Source organism: Pristiophorus japonicus, chromosome 27, assembly GCF_044704955.1.
Source record: "Pristiophorus japonicus isolate sPriJap1 chromosome 27, sPriJap1.hap1, whole genome shotgun sequence".
In the NCBI taxonomy this organism is placed as follows: domain Eukaryota; kingdom Metazoa; phylum Chordata; class Chondrichthyes; family Pristiophoridae; genus Pristiophorus; species Pristiophorus japonicus.
Genome location: NC_092003.1, coordinates 583,045 through 598,917, shown reverse-complemented (window position 1 = coordinate 598,917; position 15,873 = coordinate 583,045). Strand labels below are relative to the sequence as shown.

The following is a 15,873-nucleotide window of genomic DNA, read 5'->3' as shown; positions in this document are numbered from 1 at the left end:
CCGGTCCTCCATTGAGAGCTGGCGGGCGTCGGGGAGCCCACAGGCTGCCAGGACTCTGGGGCCAGGACTTGGGGGGGGGGGCTGGGACCCTGGAGCTCGGGGGCTGGGATCCTGGGGCTCGGGGCCGGAACCCTGGGATTGGGGGTCGGGACCCTGGGACTGGGGATCGGGATTCTGGGGCTGGGAATCAGGGCCGGGGCCCAGGGGTTGGGACTCTGGGACTGAGGGTCGGGATGCTGGGGCTGGGGGTCGGGACCCTGGGGTTGGGGGTCGGGGCCATGATGTTGGGGGTCGGGACCCTGGAGCTCGGGGTTTGGGACCCTGGGTTGGGGGTCAGGACCCTGGAGCTCGGGCTCGGGATCCCGGGGTCGGGACCCTGGAGCTCGGGCTCGGGATCCCGGGGTCGGGGGTCGGGACCCTGGAGCTCGGGCTCGGGATCCCGGGGTCGGGGGTTGGGACCCTGGAGCTCGGGCTCGGGATCCCGGGGTCGGGGGTTGGGACCCTGGAGCTCGGGGACCTGGGGTTGGGGGTTGGGACCCTGGGTCGGGGGTCGGGACCCTGGAGCTCGGGCTCGGGACCCTGGAGCTCGGGCTCGGGATCCCGGGGTCGGGGGTCGGGACCCTGGAGCTCGGGCTCTGGATCCCGGGGTCGGGGGTCGGGACCCTGGAGCTCGGGCTCGGGATCCCGGGGTCGGGGGTTGGGACCCTGGAGCTCGGGGACCTGGGGTTGGGGGTTGGGACCCTGGGTCGGGGGTCGGGACCCTGGAGCTCGGGCTCGGGACCCTGGAGCTCGGGCTCGGGATCCCGGGGTTGGGGGTTGGGACCCTGGGTCGGGGGTTGGGACCCTGGAGCTCGGGCTCGGGACCCCGGGGTCGGGGGTTGGGACCCTGGAGCTCGGGGACTTGGGGTTGGGGGTCAGGTGTCGGGACCATGATGTTGGGGGTCGGGACAGTGGAGCTCGGGGGTTGGGACCCTGGGTTGGGGGTCGGGACCCTGGAGCTCGGGCTCGGGATCCCGGGATCGGGAGTCGGGACCCTGGAGCTCGGGCTCGGGATCCCGGGGTCGGGACCCTGGAGCTCGGGCTTGGGATCCCGGGGTCGGGAGTCGGGACCCTGAAGCTCGGGCTCGGGATCCCGGGGTCGGGGGTCGGGACCCTGGAGCTCGGGCTCGGGATCCCGGGGTCGGGAGTCGGGACCCTGGAGCTCGGGCTCGGGATCCCGGGATCGGGAGTCGGGACCCTGGAGCTCGGGCTCGGGATCCCGGGGTCGGGACCCTGGAGCTCGGGCTCGGGATCCCGGGGTCGGGGGTCGGGACCCTGGAGCTCGGGCTCGGGATCCCGGGGTCGGGGGTCGGGACCCTGGAGCTCGGGCTCGGGATCCCGGGGTTGGGACCCTGGAGCTCGGGCTCGGGATCCCGGGGTCGGGGGTTGGGACCCTGGAGCTCGGGGACCTGGGGTTGGGGGTTGGGACCCTGGGTCGGGGGTCGGGACCCTGGGTCGGGGGTCGGGACCCTGGAGCTCGGGCTCGGGACCCTGGAGCTCGGGCTCGGGATCCCGGGGTCGGGGGTTGGGACCCTGGAGCTCGGGCTCGGGATCACGGGGTCGGGGGTTGGGACCCTGGAGCTCGGGGACCTGGGGTTGGGGGTCAGATGTCGGGACCATGATGTTGGGGGTCGGGACCCTGGAGCTCGGGGGTTGGGACCCTGGGTTGGGGGTCGGGACCCTGGAGCTCGGGCTCGGGACCCCGGGGTCGGGGGTTGGGACCCTGGAGCTCGGGCTCGGGATCCCGGGGTCGGGGGTCGGGACCCTGGAGCTCGGGCTCGGGATCCCGGGGTCGGGGGTCGGGACCCTGGAGCTCGGGCTTGGGATCCCAGGGTCGGGGGTTGGGACCCTGGAGCTCGGGCTCGGGATCCCGGGGTCGGGGGTTGGGACCCTGGAGCTCGGGGACCTGGGGTTGGGGGTTGGGACCCTGGGTCGGGTGTCGGGACCCTGGAGCTCGGGGTCGGGACCCTGGAGCTCGGGCTCGGGATCCCGGGGTCGGGGGTTGGGACCCTGGGTCGGGGGTCGGGACCCTGGAGCTCGGGGGTTGGGACCCTGGGTTGGGGGTCGGGACCCTGGAGCTCGGACTCGGGACCTCGGGGTTGGGGGTTGGGACCCTGGGTCGGGGGTCGGGACCCTGGAGCTCGGGGGTTGGGACCCTGGGTTGGGGGTCGGGACCCTGGAGCTCGGACTCGGGATCCCGGGGTCGGGGGTTGGGACCCTGGAGCTCGGGGACCTGGGGTTGGGGGTCAGGTGTCGGGACCATGATGTTGGGGGTCGGGACAGTGGAGCTCGGGGGTTGGGACCCTGGAGCTCGGACTCGGGACCCCGGGGTCGGGGGTTGGGACCCTGGAGCTCGGGGACCTGGGGTTGGGGGTCAGGTGTCGGGACCACGATGTTGGGGGTCGGGACAGTGGAGCTCGGGGGTTGGGACCCTGGAGCTCGGGGACCTGGGGTTGGGGGTCAGGACCCTGGGGTCAGGTGTCGGGACCATGATGTTGGGGGTCGGGACCCTGGAGCCGTTGCCAGGGAACTCGATGCCACCTAAGGCTCGAATCTTCGGCAAAGGGAAACCTCACCGACACCGCGGGGGGGGGGCCTGGTGCCGGGGGCGGGGCCTGTGCAGAGGGCGGGGCCGAGGATGAGGGCCCGGATGGCGGTTGCCGGGGCGCTGCTGGTGGCGGCGGCGGGCGGCCTGAGCTGGGTTCTGGCGGGCCCGAGCGAGCAGCGGCGGAGGGACATCGCCCAGGTCCGGGGGCCGGGGGAGAGGGTCCGGGGTCCGGGGGAGAGGGTCCGGGGCCGGGGGAGAGGGGCCGGGTGTACCCGGGGGCCGGGGGAGAGGGTCCGGGGCCGGGGGAGCGGGCAGTGCCGGGGGCCGGGGGCCGGGGGTCGCACTGACCTGTCGCCGGGCCGCGGGCGAGGTGCAGTCTGGGAATGAAAGGTCATTGCCCCCTGACCCCGCGGTGCCCTCACTCGGGTGAGTGACGCCACGACAGGGGGCGGGGCCTGGGCCCAGGGGGAGGGGGGTCAGTGACTGGGGGGCCCAGGGGGAGGGGGGTCAGTGACCGGGCCCAGGGGGAGGGGGGTCAGTGACCGGGCCCAGGGGGAGGGGGGTCAGTGACCGGGCCCAGGGGGAGGGGGGTCAGTGACTGGGCCCAGGGGGAGGGGGGTCAGTGACCGGGCCCAGGGGGAGGGGGGTCAGTGACCGGGCCCAGGGGGAGGTGGGTCAGTGACCGGGGGGCCCAGGGGGAGGGGGGTCAGTGACTGGGGGGCCCAGGGGGAGGGGGGTCAGTGACTGGGGGGCCCAGGGGGAGGGGGGTCAGTGACCGGGGGGCCCAGGGGGAGGGTGGTCAGTGACCGGGCCCAGGGGGAGGGGGGTCAGTGACCGGGCCCAGGGGGAGGGGGGTCAGTGACTGGGGGGCCCAGGGGGAGGGGGGTCAGTGACTGGGGGGCCCAGGGGGAGGGGGGTCAGTGACCGGGGGGCCCAGGGGGAGGGGGGTCAGTGACTGGGGGGCCCAGGGGGAGGGGGGTCAGTGACCGGGGGGCCCAGGGGGAGCGGGGTCAGTGACTGGGCCCAGGGGGAGGTGGGTCAGTGACTGGGCCCAGGGGGAGGGGGGTCAGTGACTGGGCCCAGGGGGAGGGGGGTCAGTGACCGGGCCCAGGGGGAGGGGGGTCAGTGACTGGGGGGCCCAGGGGGAGGGGGGTCAGTGACTGGGGGGCCCAGGGGGAGGGGGGTCAGTGACTGGGCCCAGGGGGAGGGGGGTCAGTGACCGGGCCCAGGGGGAGGGGGGTCAGTGACTGGGGGGCCCAGGGGGAGGGGGGTCAGTGACTGGGCCCAGGGGGAGGGGGGTCAGTGACCGGGCCCAGGGGGAGGGGGGTCAGTGACTGGGGGGCCCAGGGGGAGGGGGGTCAGTGACTGGGCCCAGGGGGAGGGGGGTCAGTGACTGGGCCCAGGGGGAGGGGGGTCAGTGACAGGGCCCAGGGGGAGGGGGGTCAGTGACTGGGGGGCCCAGGGGGAGGGGGGTCAGTGACTGGGCCCAGGGGGAGGGGAGTCAGTGACTGGGGGGCCCAGGGGGAGGGGGGTCAGTGACTGGGCCCAGGGGGAGGTGGGTCAGTGACAGGGCCCAGGGGGAGGGGAGTCAGTGACTGGGGGGCCCAGGGGGAGCGGGGTCAGTGACTGGGCCCAGGGGGAGGTGGGTCAGTGACTGGGCCCAGGGGGAGGGGGGTCAGTGACCGGACCCAGGGGGAGGTGGGTCAGTGACCGGGGGGCCCAGGGGGAGGGGGGTCAGTGACTGGGCCCAGGGGGAGGTGGGTCAGTGACTGGGCCCAGGGGGAGGGGGGTCAGTGACCGGGCCCAGGGGGAGGTGGGTCAGTGACTGGGCCCAGGGGGAGGGGGGTCAGTGACCGGGCCCAGGGGGAGGTGGGTCAGTGACCGGGGGGCCCAGGGGGAGGGGGGTCAGTGACTGGGCCCAGGGGGAGGGGGGTCAGTGACTGGGGGGCCCAGGGGGAGGGGGGTCAGTGACTGGGCCCAGGGGGAGGTGGGTCAGTGACTGGGCCCAGGGGGAGGTGGGTCAGTGACTGGGCCCAGGGGGAGGTGGGTCAGTGACCGGGCCCAGGGGGAGGTGGGTCAGTGACCGGGGGCCCAGGGGGAGGGGGGTCAGTGACTGGGCCCAGGGGGAGGGGGGTCAGTGACTGGGGGGCCCAGGGGGAGGGGGGGTCAGTGACCGGGCCCAGGGGGAGGGGGGTCAGTGACTGGGCCCAGGGGGAGGGGGGTCAGTGAATGGGCCCAGGGGGAGGGGGGTCAGTGACCGGGCCCAGGGGGAGGGGGGTCAGTGACCGGGCCCAGGGGGAGGGGGGTCAGTGACCGGGGGGCCCAGGGGGAGGGGGGTCAGTGACTGGGGGGCCCAGGGGGAGGGGGGTCAGTGACTGGGGGGCCCAGGGGGAGGGGGGTCAGTGACTGGGGGGCCCAGGGGGAGGGGGGTCAGTGACTGGGCCCAGGGGGAGGGGGGTCAGTGACCGGGCCCAGGGGGCTTCCCTGTGTATAAAGCTCTGGTCAGACCCCATCGGCAGTGACTGTATTCAGTCCTGGTCCCCGCCCTGCGGAAGGATATGTTGGTGGAGGGGAGCAGCACGGATTGACCAGAATGGTACTGGGGCTAATTTACAAGGTTACGTAGACGAGGCTTGTATCCCTCGAGTGTGGAAGGCTGAGGGGTGGTCGGCCCGAGTGTGGGTGCAGGCTGAGGGTGTCCTTTGCTGTAGATTGTGTGCTCACAGCCTGGTCTTATCGCTTTTTGTGCAGCACTTGCCTGAATCGAGCCGAGCCCAGTTGGAGAGCAGCAGGCGCAGAAACGCACTGGTAATGGAGGTCATCAAGGAGTCGGCAAAAACTGGAGAGAACATGACTCGCAAAACAGACTGGAACAAACCGTCCCGGTCAGATTCCTGAATCGGGAGCTGACACCGCGGAAGGACGCGAGATGCCGAAGATGGTCGGAGGCCGGCAAATGTCGGATACGTGGAGCTGGAAATCCAGTCCAGTCCTTGGTTTTACCCGCCCAGTAACCCCCTGTACTATCAACAATTCAGTAAACGCCCAGAGATCAAAGCTGCTGGAATGCAGAGCAGCAGATCCATCAGCTGCGATGTAAATATGGGATCTTTCTGTGTATTGGATTAAAGGTTTGATGGTGAACAGTTTCTAACGTTCTCGTGCTCTGCCTTTCCCCGGTTCGTGGAGCATTACTGCCCCCTGCAGTCCCGCCTGCGCATTACTGTCTCAGCCGCCCCCCGCCCCGCACCACGTCCCGAGTGTCCCACCCTCCCCGCACCATGTCCCGAGTGTCCCACCCTCCCCGCACCATGTCCCGAGTGTCCCACCCTCCCCGCACCATGTCCCGAGTGTCCCACCCTCCCCGCACCATGTCCCGAGTGTCCCACTCGCCCCGCACCATGTCCCGAGTGTCCCATCCTCCCCGCACCGTGTCCCGAGTGTCCCACCCTCCCCGCACCATGTCCCGAGTGTCCCACCCTCCCCGCACCACGTCCCGAGTGTCCCACTCGCCCCGCACCATGTCCCGAGTGTCCCACTCGCCCCGCACCATGTCCCGAGTGTCCCACCCTCCCCGCACCACGTCCCGAGTGTCCCACCCTCCCCGCACCATGTCCCGAGTGTCCCTCTCGCCCCGCACCATGTCCCGAGTGTCCCTCTCGCCCCGCACCACGTCCCGAGTGTCCCACCCTCCCCGCACCATGTCCCGAGTGTCCCACCCTCCCCGCACCATGTCCCGAGTGTCCCACCCTCCCCGCACCATGTCCCGAGTGTCCCTCTCGCCCTGCACCATGCCCCGAGTGTCCCACCCTCCCCGCACCATGTCCCGAGTGTCCCACCCTCCCCGCACCATGTCCCGAGTGTCCCTCTCGCCCTGCACCATGCCCCGAGTGTCCCACCCTCCCCGCACCATGTCCCGAGTGTCCCTCTCGCCCTGCACCATGCCCCGAGTGTCCCACCCTCCCCGCACCACATCCCGAGTGTCCCACCCTCCCCGCACCATGTCCCGAGTGTCCCACCCTCCCCGCACCATGTCCCGAGTGTCCCACCCTCCCCGCACCACATCCCGAGTGTCCCACCCTCCCCGCACCATGTCCCGAGTGTCCCTCTCGCCCTGCACCATGCCCCGAGTGTCCCACCCTCCCCGCACCATGTCCTGAGTGTCCCACCCTCCCCGCACCACATCCCGAGTGTCCCACCCTCCCCGCACCATGTCCCGAGTGTCCCTCTCGCCCTGCACCATGCCCCGAGTGTCCCACCCTCCCCGCACCATGCCCCGAGTGTCCCACCCTCCCCGCACCATGTCCTGAGTGTCCCACCCTCCCCGCACCGTGTCCCGAGTGTCCCACCCTCCCCGCACCATGTCCCGAGTGTCCCTCCCTCCCCGCACCATGTCCCGAGTGTCCCTCTCGCCCCGCACCATGTCCCGAGTGTCCCACTCGCCCCGCACCACGTCCCGAGTGTCCCACCCTCCCCGCACCATGTCCCGAGTGTCCCTCTCGCCCCGCACCATGTCCCGAGTGTCCCTCTCGCCCCGCACCAGGTCCCGAGTGTCCCTCTCGCCCCGCACCGTGTCCCGAGTGTCCCTCTCGCCCCGCACCACGTCCCGAGTGTCCCACCCTCCCCGCACCATGTCCCGAGTGTCCCACCCTCCCCGCACCATGTCCCGAGTGTCCCACCCTCCCCGCACCATGTCCCGAGTGTCCCTCTCGCCCTGCACCATGCCCCGAGTGTCCCACCCTCCCCGCACCATGTCCCGAGTGTCCCACCCTCCCCGCACCACATCCCGAGTGTCCCACCCTCCCTGCACCATGCCCCGAGTGTCCCACCCTCCCCGCACCGTGTCCCGAGTGTCCCACCCTGTGCCGGGGTTCCCAGTGATGTCACAAAGCTGCACTAATGTGACACGTGGCAACTGTCAGGTTCCAGAACCAATGGGGTCACAGCTGACAGGCAGCCTGTGGGAACGGCCCTTTCTGCCCCTCTCCTGACATTTTTGATTTATAAGCTTTAAAAATGCTGGTGGAGGAGGAGCCTGTTATGTCTGAAAACTACCTTCATCCCCACGGTAAGGAGCCTGTACCGATCCCCTGGACCCCTCGTCCCCCGGACAGGACCATCCTCCGGACAACCCCCCTCCTCGTCCCCTGGACAGGTCCATCCTCCGGACCCCCTCCTCGTCCCCCGGACAGGACCATCCTCCGGACACCCCCCTCCTCGTCCCCTGGACAGGTCCATCCTCCGGAACCCCCCCCCCTCCTCATCCCCCGGACAGGACCATCCTCCGGACAACCCCCCTCCTCGTCCCCCGGACAGGACCATCCTCCGGACCCCCTCCTCGTCCCCCGGACAGGACCATCCTCCGGACCCCCCCCCCCCCCTCCTCGTCCCCTGGACAGGTCCATCCTCCGGACACCCCCCCCTCCTCGTCCCCTGGACAGGTCCATCCTCCGGACACCCCCCCCCTCCTCGTCCCCTGGACAGGTCCATCCTCCGGACCCCCCCCCCCCTCCTCGTCCCCTGGACAGGTCCATCCTCCGGACCCCCCCCCCTCCTCGTCCCCTGGACAGGTCCATCCTCCGGACACCCCCCCTCCTCGTCCCCTGGACAGGACCATCCTCCGGACCCCCCCCCCCCCTCCTCGTCCCCCGGACAGGACCATCCTCCGGACCCCCCCCCCTCCTCGTCCCCTGGACAGGTCCATCCTCCGGACCCCCTCCTCGTCCCCCGGACTGGACCATCCTCCGGACCCCCCCTCCCCCCTCCTCGTCCCCTGGACTGGACCATCCCCCGGACCCAGATCCTCTGGACCCCCCCTGCTCCCTGGTAAGGAGTGTCCATGGGTGTTGAGCCCCACACATTCCCCCCACTTGGCCCCTTTAATGTGAGCCATTGAGGGCCAGGGATTGTCGAGTTGAAGTTGCCTGGATCTGACACGGTGCAGATTGCTAAAACTGCATTCTGTGGGACTCCCACGGTGCACAGTGCATTGTGTGAGACACTGAACCAGATTCACAAATTGACACGTGTGATTTATTTATACTTAAAGATGATACAGAATGAAATCCCGTGCAGTGTAGGCAGTGATTTATGTCACATACAAACGGAGAGTTCGGTCTCCTCCAGCCTCTGGGAGTTCGGCTTATCAATTCTCAGTAAAGTATTGTTGGCACGACAATAACACCGATTCTGAGATTTGGTTCGGATGTCAGGAGCTAGAAGCCGCATGGAAAGCGAGAGAGAATGTAAAGCATGGGAATGTGCAGCCAGAGCCGGGGATCGGGAGTTGTACCCCACTTTACCCACAGACTCCTGGGTTGTGTATTACCTGGGAGCTCCGAGAGATTTAAAGCCCTGTCCCCCTGTGTCTCAGTGGTGCCCCTCAGCGTTAGCGCAGTCTCCGTGTCTCGACCGTCAGTTGGCCTCAGTGCCTCTGAGCACGGAGCCGGTAACCGGTGAGCTCTGCTGGTAAGCGCCTGTATCTGTGCCTCAGTACCTTGGGCCGACGGTTATGGGTTTTGTTTCCTACTCAAATGCCTCTCTTTCCCCTCCCCACACAGATTTGGTGCTGTTTGTAGTTGCCATTATGACCTGTGTCCTCGTCATACAAGCCCTGCTGTGTGTCACTATGAAGAGGAAACGACAAAGAGAGGGCTTTGATTATGTGAGGGTCCTCTTCGCCCTGTCTCGATCTGGATTCATCACATCCAGCTCGGCGGAATCTATTTGGTATTCGGTGTTTTCCTGTTCTCAGACCGGGGGCGGTGACTGGCTGATTGCCAGGAGTGAAACATCAGCCAAGGGTCAGCCCACGAGCCCTCCAGCCCTCCTGACCCCCCGTCTCTGGCTCTCTCTGCAGTGTGAGCCAGCCATGGAAGTGACCGCTGCCAGTGAGCGCCTGTACCCACTAATCCCGATCCAGCCCAGAGAGAGTTCCCTTGCCAGCTTCAATCCCCAGGCGAGTGGCAGCAGACAGTCCCTGCTGCCCCCGGCCCCCCGCGGAGGGTCTCCAGCCTCATCAGGCGCCCGATCCCCGTCCAATTTAAAGCCCACTTTCTGCCCCGGGCCCCCTGGAGACCAGGGGGTGAAAACTGGCTGTGACCCAAGAGGAAAAAGATGGTCTACGGTGTGCAGCGCAGCAGGCAGTGAATGGCCAGAAAAAGAGAGCCTTCTTCACTGCCTCATGGACTCCCAGTGTGTGCTAGAGTCAGCTCCCAATCCCAGCTCTCCAGGTGGGCCCAATGCTACCTCTGGCTCTCCAGATCTTGCAGACTCTACCATTGAGGAAGGAACAAAGACCTCGGCAGCACCTCATCAGCTGACCCAGAAGCCCGGGATCTGCATTCCATCAGCCAGAGAAAGCCAGGCTTCCCGCCAGACACCAAATTCTGCCAGTCGTCTGGAGGGCAAGTCACTGAAACCTAGCTCAAGCCTCGAAGGCTGCTCCGCTGGTCAGCGCAGTGAGGTTCTGGCCCCAACGCCCAACCCAAGGACAACCACTGCCTCTTCACCAGATGCTCAGCCAAAGTGGTCACCTGGAGGTTATTCTTCAGGGTTGAGGTCAATGACAGGAGCAAGTGACCAGAATAGACTGCGTTGCAAAGTATTGGAAGGTCCATTCACCATTTCACACCTCGCCAGCTCTGCGTATGTTGCAAGCCCAGGAGGCAATGGAGCCAAAGGTTGTTCGATGAAGCAGTCACCCAGCCTGGTGACGGCCCCTGGACACTGCCAAAGGCCGCAATTAATCCCAGTGCAATCTCCATCTATCTCAAGCTTAGAGGGGAAGCTCGAAACATCCTTCCCCGCACCCAATCACACCAGGCCCTCGGAATGTGATGAGTTTGTTGAGATAGCGCTTGACGAAATATTCCCTCCCAATCCCAAAATGCTTGCTGAAAGCAGGGCATGGTCAGGGATCTCCGAGCCCCTGTCAGAGTTCTGGACCAAGATTCACCTGTCTTCCATCTTTAACTGTTTCCACCAGCCAGCTCCCACTTCCAGCAATACCCTGAGTGTCCGAGTTCAGGTGGAGGCCCGTGGCTCTGGGAGCGGGCTGGACACGGGCGATGTGTGGGGGAAGATTTTGAACGTTTCCCCGTCCAGCCACACACCGTTACCCTGGGGGAAAGTGTTTGCTGATTTGCTGTTCCAAGAATTCTTCAAACCAACTGAAATTCTTAAAGGCACCCAGGCCACCCCTCCCGGAGGAGCAGGGCGGAGAGGACAGTCAGAGCATCAGCTGCCAGCCAGGAATTCATCGATGACCCACAAAGACCGAGACACTGCAAAATGCACAATCCCTGGCAACAAGGATGTCCATTGCAGTCCCTGGGCCATTGGTGCAACCATCCCTAGCCTGGGCGATCGCTCCTTCCCTGGGCTCCCATCGCCTGTTTGACTCAGATTCAGCTTCAGGACCAGACCTCCAGAATCAAAGAATTCCAAAGCAAGATGTGTTCCACAGCTATCCCTCCCCTCCCCTCCCGCCCCTGAAACAATCTGATTTATTGGAACTTGCGGAAAGTAAATAAATAACCTTCTTTCTCTGGATGTTGTGGGTGAGTTTGGGGCCTCGGATGGATAAACTTGATGGGCCCAATGGCCTTTTGTTGCTATGGAGTTCCGATCGCAGTGTGGAATGGAGGGAGGGAGTGGGGGAGCGGGGCTGGGGGGTCGGGGAGGGAATGGGGTTGGGGGAGGGAGTGGGGGAGTGGAGCCAGGGGAGGGAGTGGGGGAGCGGGGCCGGGGTGGGGGAGTGGGGCCGGAGGAGGGAGTGGGGGAGTGGGGCCGGGGGGAGGATTGGGGGAGGGAGTGGGGGAGCGGGGCCGGGGGGTAGAGGGAGGGTGTGGGGGAGCGGGGCCGGGGGAGGGAGCGGGGCTGGGGGGTAGTGGTCGGGGGAGGGAGTGGGGGAGCGGGGCCGGGGGAGTGGGGGAGCGGGGCCGGGGGAGTGGGGGAGCGGGGCCGGGGGAGGGAGTGGGGGAGCGGGGTTGGGGGAGTGGGGGAGCGGGGCCGGGGGAGGGAGTGGGGGAGCGGGGTTGGGGGAGCGGGGCCGGGGGAGGGAGTGGGGGAGCGGGGCCGGGGGAGGGAGTGGGGTTGGGGGAGCGGGGCCGGGGGAGGGAGTGGGGGAGCGGGGCCGGGGGAGGGAGTGGGGGAGCGGGGTTGGGGGAGCGGGGCCGGGGGAGGGAGTGGGGGAGCGGGGCCGGGGGAGGGAGTGGGGGAGCGGGGCCGGGGGAGGGAGTGGGGGAGCGGGGTTGGGGAGTGGGGCCGGGGGAGGGGTTGGGGGAGCGGGGCCGGGGGAGGGAGTGGGGGAGCGGGGCCGGGGGAGGGAGTGGGGTTGGGGGAGCGGGGCCGGGGGAGGGAGTGGGGGAGCGGGGCCGGGGGAGGGAGTGGGGGAGCGGGGTTGGGGGAGCGGGGCCGGGGGAGGGAGTGGGGGAGCGGGGCCGGGGGAGGGAGTGGGGGAGCAGGGAGGGAGTTGGGGAGCGGGGTTGGGGAGTGGGGCCGGGGGAGGGGTTGGGGGAGCGGGGCCGGGGGAGGGAGTGGGGGAGTGGGGCCGGGGGAGGGAGTGGGGGAGCGGGGCCGGGGGAGGGAGTGGGGGAGTGGGGCCGGGGGAGCGGGGTTGGGGAGTGGGGCCGGGGGAGGGAGTGGGGGAGCGGGGTTGGGGGAGCGGGGTCGGGTGGGGGGTTGGGGGAGCGGGGCCGGGGGAGTGGGGCCGGGGGAGGGAGTGGGGGAGCGGGGTTGGGGGGGGGGTGGTTGAGGACTTCACGCAGTCCGATTTTCAAAGCGGGACATGGGTGTCGCTGACGAGGCCGGCATTTATTGCCCATTTATTGCCCGTGATACGGTGATGGTGAGCTCCCGGAGTGCTGTGAGGGAGGGAGTTCCAGGATTCCAGGATTCCAGGGAGGGGAAAGAATCACTGCTCCGGGAACAAAGGCCTGCTCGGCATCTGGAACACAATACGAGGTGTAGAATTGAGCTTTTAAACATTTGAACTTTATTTTGTTCTGAAGAATAGTCAAAGCAGAAGTGATGACCGTTTATATAAAGAGTCTTTGGGTTTTTATTGCCCCGCTTGTACCCCCCGGCACCAGCCCTGCGCTGTCAACTGGTCACCGCGAGAGGTGGGGAAAGAAATAATCCCAAGGGCCCCGCTCCGAACTGATGTCCAGTGTGTGCGTGAGTGGGTGAGAGAGTGTGTGAGAGAGAGAGTGGGTGAGAGAGAGAGTGGGTGAGAGAGAGAGTGGGTGAGAGAGAGAGTGGGTGAGAGAGAGAGTGTGTGAGAGAGAGAGTGTGTGAGAGAGAGAGTGTGTGAGAGAGAGAGTGTGTGAGAGAGAGAGTGTGTGAGAGAGAGAGTGCGTGAGAGAGAGAGTGCGTGAGAGAGAGAGTGGGTGAGAGAGAGAGTGGGTGAGAGAGAGAGTGGGTGAGAGAGAGAGTGGGTGAGAGTGAGTGAGAGAGAGAGTGAGAGTGGGTGAGAGAGAGAGTGGGTGAGAGAGTGGGTGAGAGAGAGAGTGTGTGAGAGAGAGAATGTGTGAGAGAGAGAGTGTGTGAGAGAGAGAGTGTGTGAGAGAGAGAGTGTGTGAGAGAGAGAGTGGGTGAGAGAGAGAGTGGGTGAGAGAGAGAGTGGGTGAGAGAGAGAGTGGGTGAGAGAGAGAGTGGGTGAGAGAGAGAGTGGGTGAGAGAGAGAGTGTGTGAGAGAGAGAATGTGTGAGAGAGAGAATGTGTGAGAGAGAGAGTGTGTGAGAGAGAGAGTGTGTGAGAGAGAGAGTGAGGGTGAGAGAGAGAGTGTGTGAGAGAGAGAGTGTGTGAGAGAGAGAGTGGGTGAGAGAGTGGGTGAGAGAGAGAGTGGGTGAGAGAGAGAGTGGGTGAGAGAGAGAGTGGGTGAGAGAGAGAGTGGGTGAGAGAGAGAGTGGGTGAGAGAGAGAGTGTGTGAGAGAGAGAGTGGGTGAGAGAGAGAGTGTGTGAGAGAGAGAATGTGTGAGAGAGAGAATGTGTGAGAGAGAGAGTGGGTGAGAGAGTGGGAGAGTGGGTGAGAGAGAGAGTGGGTGAGAGAGAGAGTGGGTGAGAGAGAGAGTGGGTGAGAGAGAGAGTGGGTGAGAGAGAGAGTGTGTGAGAGAGAGAGTGTGTGAGAGAGAGAGTGGGTGAGAGAGAGTGGGTGAGAGAGAGAGTGGGTGAGAGAGAGAGTGTGTGAGAGAGAGAATGTGTGAGAGAGAGAATGTGTGAGAGAGAGAGTGTGTGAGAGAGAGTGGGTGAGAGAGAGAGTGGGTGAGAGAGAGAGTGGGTGAGAGAGAGAGTGGGTGAGAGAGAGAGTGCGTGAGAGAGAGAGTGGGTGAGAGAGAGAGTGGGTGAGAGAGAGAGTGGGTGAGAGAGAGAGTGTGTGAGAGAGAGAATGTGTGAGAGAGAGAATGTGTGAGAGAGAGAGTGTGTGAGAGAGAGAGTGGGTGAGAGAGAGAGTGGGTGAGAGAGAGAGTGCGTGAGAGAGAGAGTGGGTGAGAGAGAGAGTGGGTGAGAGAGAGAGTGGGTGAGAGAGAGAGTGGGTGAGAGAGAGAGTGGGTGAGAGAGAGAGTGGGTGAGAGAGAGAGTGCGTGAGAGAGAGAGTGCGTGAGAGAGAGAGTGGGTGAGAGAGAGAGTGGGTGAGAGAGAGAGTGGGTGAGAGAGAGAGTGGGTGAGAGAGAGAGTGGGTGAGAGAGAGAGTGGGTGAGAGAGAGAGTGCGTGAGAGAGAGAGTGCGTGAGAGAGAGAGTGTGTGAGAGAGAGAGTGTGTGAGAGAGAGAGTGTGTGAGAGAGAGAGTGTGTGAGAGAGAGAGTGTGTGAGAGAGAGAGTGTGTGAGAGAGAGAGTGTGTGAGAGAGAGAGTGTGTGAGAGAGAGTGGGTGAGAGAGAGAGTGCGTGAGAGAGAGAGTGCGTGAGAGAGAGAGTGGGTGAGAGAGAGAGTGGGTGAGAGAGAGAGTGGGTGAGAGAGAGAGTGGGTGAGAGAGAGAGTGGGTGAGAGAGAGAGTGGGTGAGAGAGAGAGTGGGTGAGAGAGAGAGTGGGTGAGAGAGAGAGTGGGTGAGAGAGAGAGTGGGTGAGAGAGAGAGTGGGTGAGAGAGAGAGTGGGTGAGAGAGAGAGTGGGTGAGAGAGAGAGTGCGTGAGAGAGAGAGTGCGTGAGAGAGAGAGTGGGTGAGAGAGAGAGTGGGTGAGAGAGAGAGTGGGTGAGAGAGAGAGTGGGTGAGAGAGAGAGTGGGTGAGAGAGAGAGTGAGAGAGGAGAGAGAGAGGAGAGAGAGAGTGGGGAGAGAGAGGGGAGAGAAGAGAGAGAGAGAGAGAGAGAGAGAGTGCGTGAGAGAGAGAGTGGGTGAGAGAGAGAGTGGGTGAGAGAGAGAGTGGGTGAGAGAGAGAGTGCGTGAGAGAGAGAGTGGGTGAGAGAGAGAGTGGGTGAGAGAGAGAGTGGGTGAGAGAGAGAGTGCGTGAGAGAGAGAGTGGGTGAGAGAGAGAGTGGGTGAGAGAGAGAGTGGGTGAGAGAGAGAGTGGGTGAGAGAGAGAGTGGGTGAGAGAGAGAGTGGGTGAGAGAGAGAGTGGGTGAGAGAGAGAGTGGGTGAGAGTGAGTGAGTGAGGGTGAGAGTGAGAGTGAGAGTGGGTGAGAGTGAGAGTGCGTGAGAGAGAGAATGTGTGAGAGAGAGAGTGGGTGAGAGTGAGTGAGAGTGAGTGAGAGTGAGTGAGAGTGGGTGAGAGTGAGAGTGAGTGAGGGTGAGAGTGGGTGAGAGTGAGTGAGAGTGGGTGAGGGTGAGAGTGAGTGAGGGTGAGAGTGAGAGTGGGTGAGAGTGAGAGTGGGAGAGAGTGGGTGAGAGTGAGAGTGTGTGTGAGAGTGAGAGTGAGAGTGAGTGAGAGTGGGTGAGAGTGGGTGAGAGTGAGTGAGAGTGGGTGAGAGTGAGTGGGTGAGTGAGAGTGGGGTGAGAGTGGGTGAGAGTGAGTGAGAGTGGGTGAGGGTGAGGGTGAGAGTGAGTGAGGTGGGTGAGAGTGAGTGGTGAGGGTGAGAGTGAGAGTGGGTGAGAGTGAGAGTGGGTGAGAGTGAGAGTGGGAGAGAGTGGGTGAGAGTGAGAGTGTGTGTGAGGGTGAGAGTGGGTGAGAGTGAGAGTGAGAGTGGGTGAGAGTGAGAGTGTGTGTGAGAGTGAGAGAGAGTGTGTGTGAGACTGAGAGAGAGAGTGAGAGTGAGTGAGAGTGAGTGAGAGTGGGTGAGAGTGGGTGAGAGTGGGTGAGAGTGGGTGAGAGTGAGTGAGAGAGTGGGTGAGTGAGAGGTGAGAGTGGGTTG

General features: G+C 65.4%; 3 protein-coding genes across 4 annotated transcripts; 2 read left to right on the top strand and 1 right to left on the bottom strand.

The window, feature by feature from the left end:
* Nucleotides 1-333: 333 nt before the first annotated feature.
* LOC139239312 (uncharacterized) lies at nucleotides 334-1,659 on the bottom strand. Its single transcript, XM_070867981.1, has one exon. The coding sequence runs from the start codon at nucleotides 1,657-1,659 to the stop codon at nucleotides 334-336; it is 1,326 nt and encodes a 441-aa protein (XP_070724082.1).
* A 1,011-nt stretch (nucleotides 1,660-2,670) lies between these two features.
* On the top strand, nucleotides 2,671-5,736 carry uqcc3 (ubiquinol-cytochrome c reductase complex assembly factor 3). The gene is made up of 2 exons (XM_070868067.1): nucleotides 2,671-2,785; nucleotides 5,339-5,736. The coding sequence occupies exons 1-2, from the start codon at nucleotides 2,678-2,680 to the stop codon at nucleotides 5,483-5,485; spliced, it is 255 nt and encodes an 84-aa protein (XP_070724168.1). The 5' UTR covers nucleotides 2,671-2,677; the 3' UTR covers nucleotides 5,486-5,736.
* Nucleotides 5,596-11,130, top strand: LOC139239385 (uncharacterized). Of its 2 annotated transcripts, none has more exons than XM_070868060.1 (2): nucleotides 5,596-5,683; nucleotides 9,148-11,130. In XM_070868060.1, exon 2 carries the CDS (start codon nucleotides 9,174-9,176, stop codon nucleotides 10,986-10,988), a length of 1,815 nt encoding a protein of 604 aa, XP_070724161.1. In that variant the 5' UTR covers nucleotides 5,596-5,683; nucleotides 9,148-9,173; the 3' UTR covers nucleotides 10,989-11,130. The 2 variants fall into 2 exon arrangements, with proteins under 2 accessions (XP_070724161.1, XP_070724162.1); XM_070868061.1 differs by having other exon boundaries at nucleotides 5,634-5,718.
* The last annotated feature ends 4,743 nt before the right edge of the window (nucleotides 11,131-15,873 follow it).

Excerpts from the sequence above, each read along its gene's own strand:
- LOC139239385 (XM_070868060.1), top strand. The coding sequence starts at position 9,174 with ATGACCTGTGTCCTCGTCATACAAGCCCTGCTGTGTGTCACTATGAAG.
- uqcc3 (XM_070868067.1), top strand. The coding sequence starts at position 2,678 with ATGAGGGCCCGGATGGCGGTTGCCGGGGCGCTGCTGGTGGCGGCGGCG. Across the intron at positions 2,786-5,338 it reads GGCGGAGGGACATCGCCCAG|CACTTGCCTGAATCGAGCCG; the intron begins GTCCGGGGGCCG and ends CTTTTTGTGCAG.
- LOC139239312 (XM_070867981.1), bottom strand. The coding sequence starts at position 1,659 with ATGGTCCCGACATCTGACCCCCAACCCCAGGTCCCCGAGCTCCAGGGT.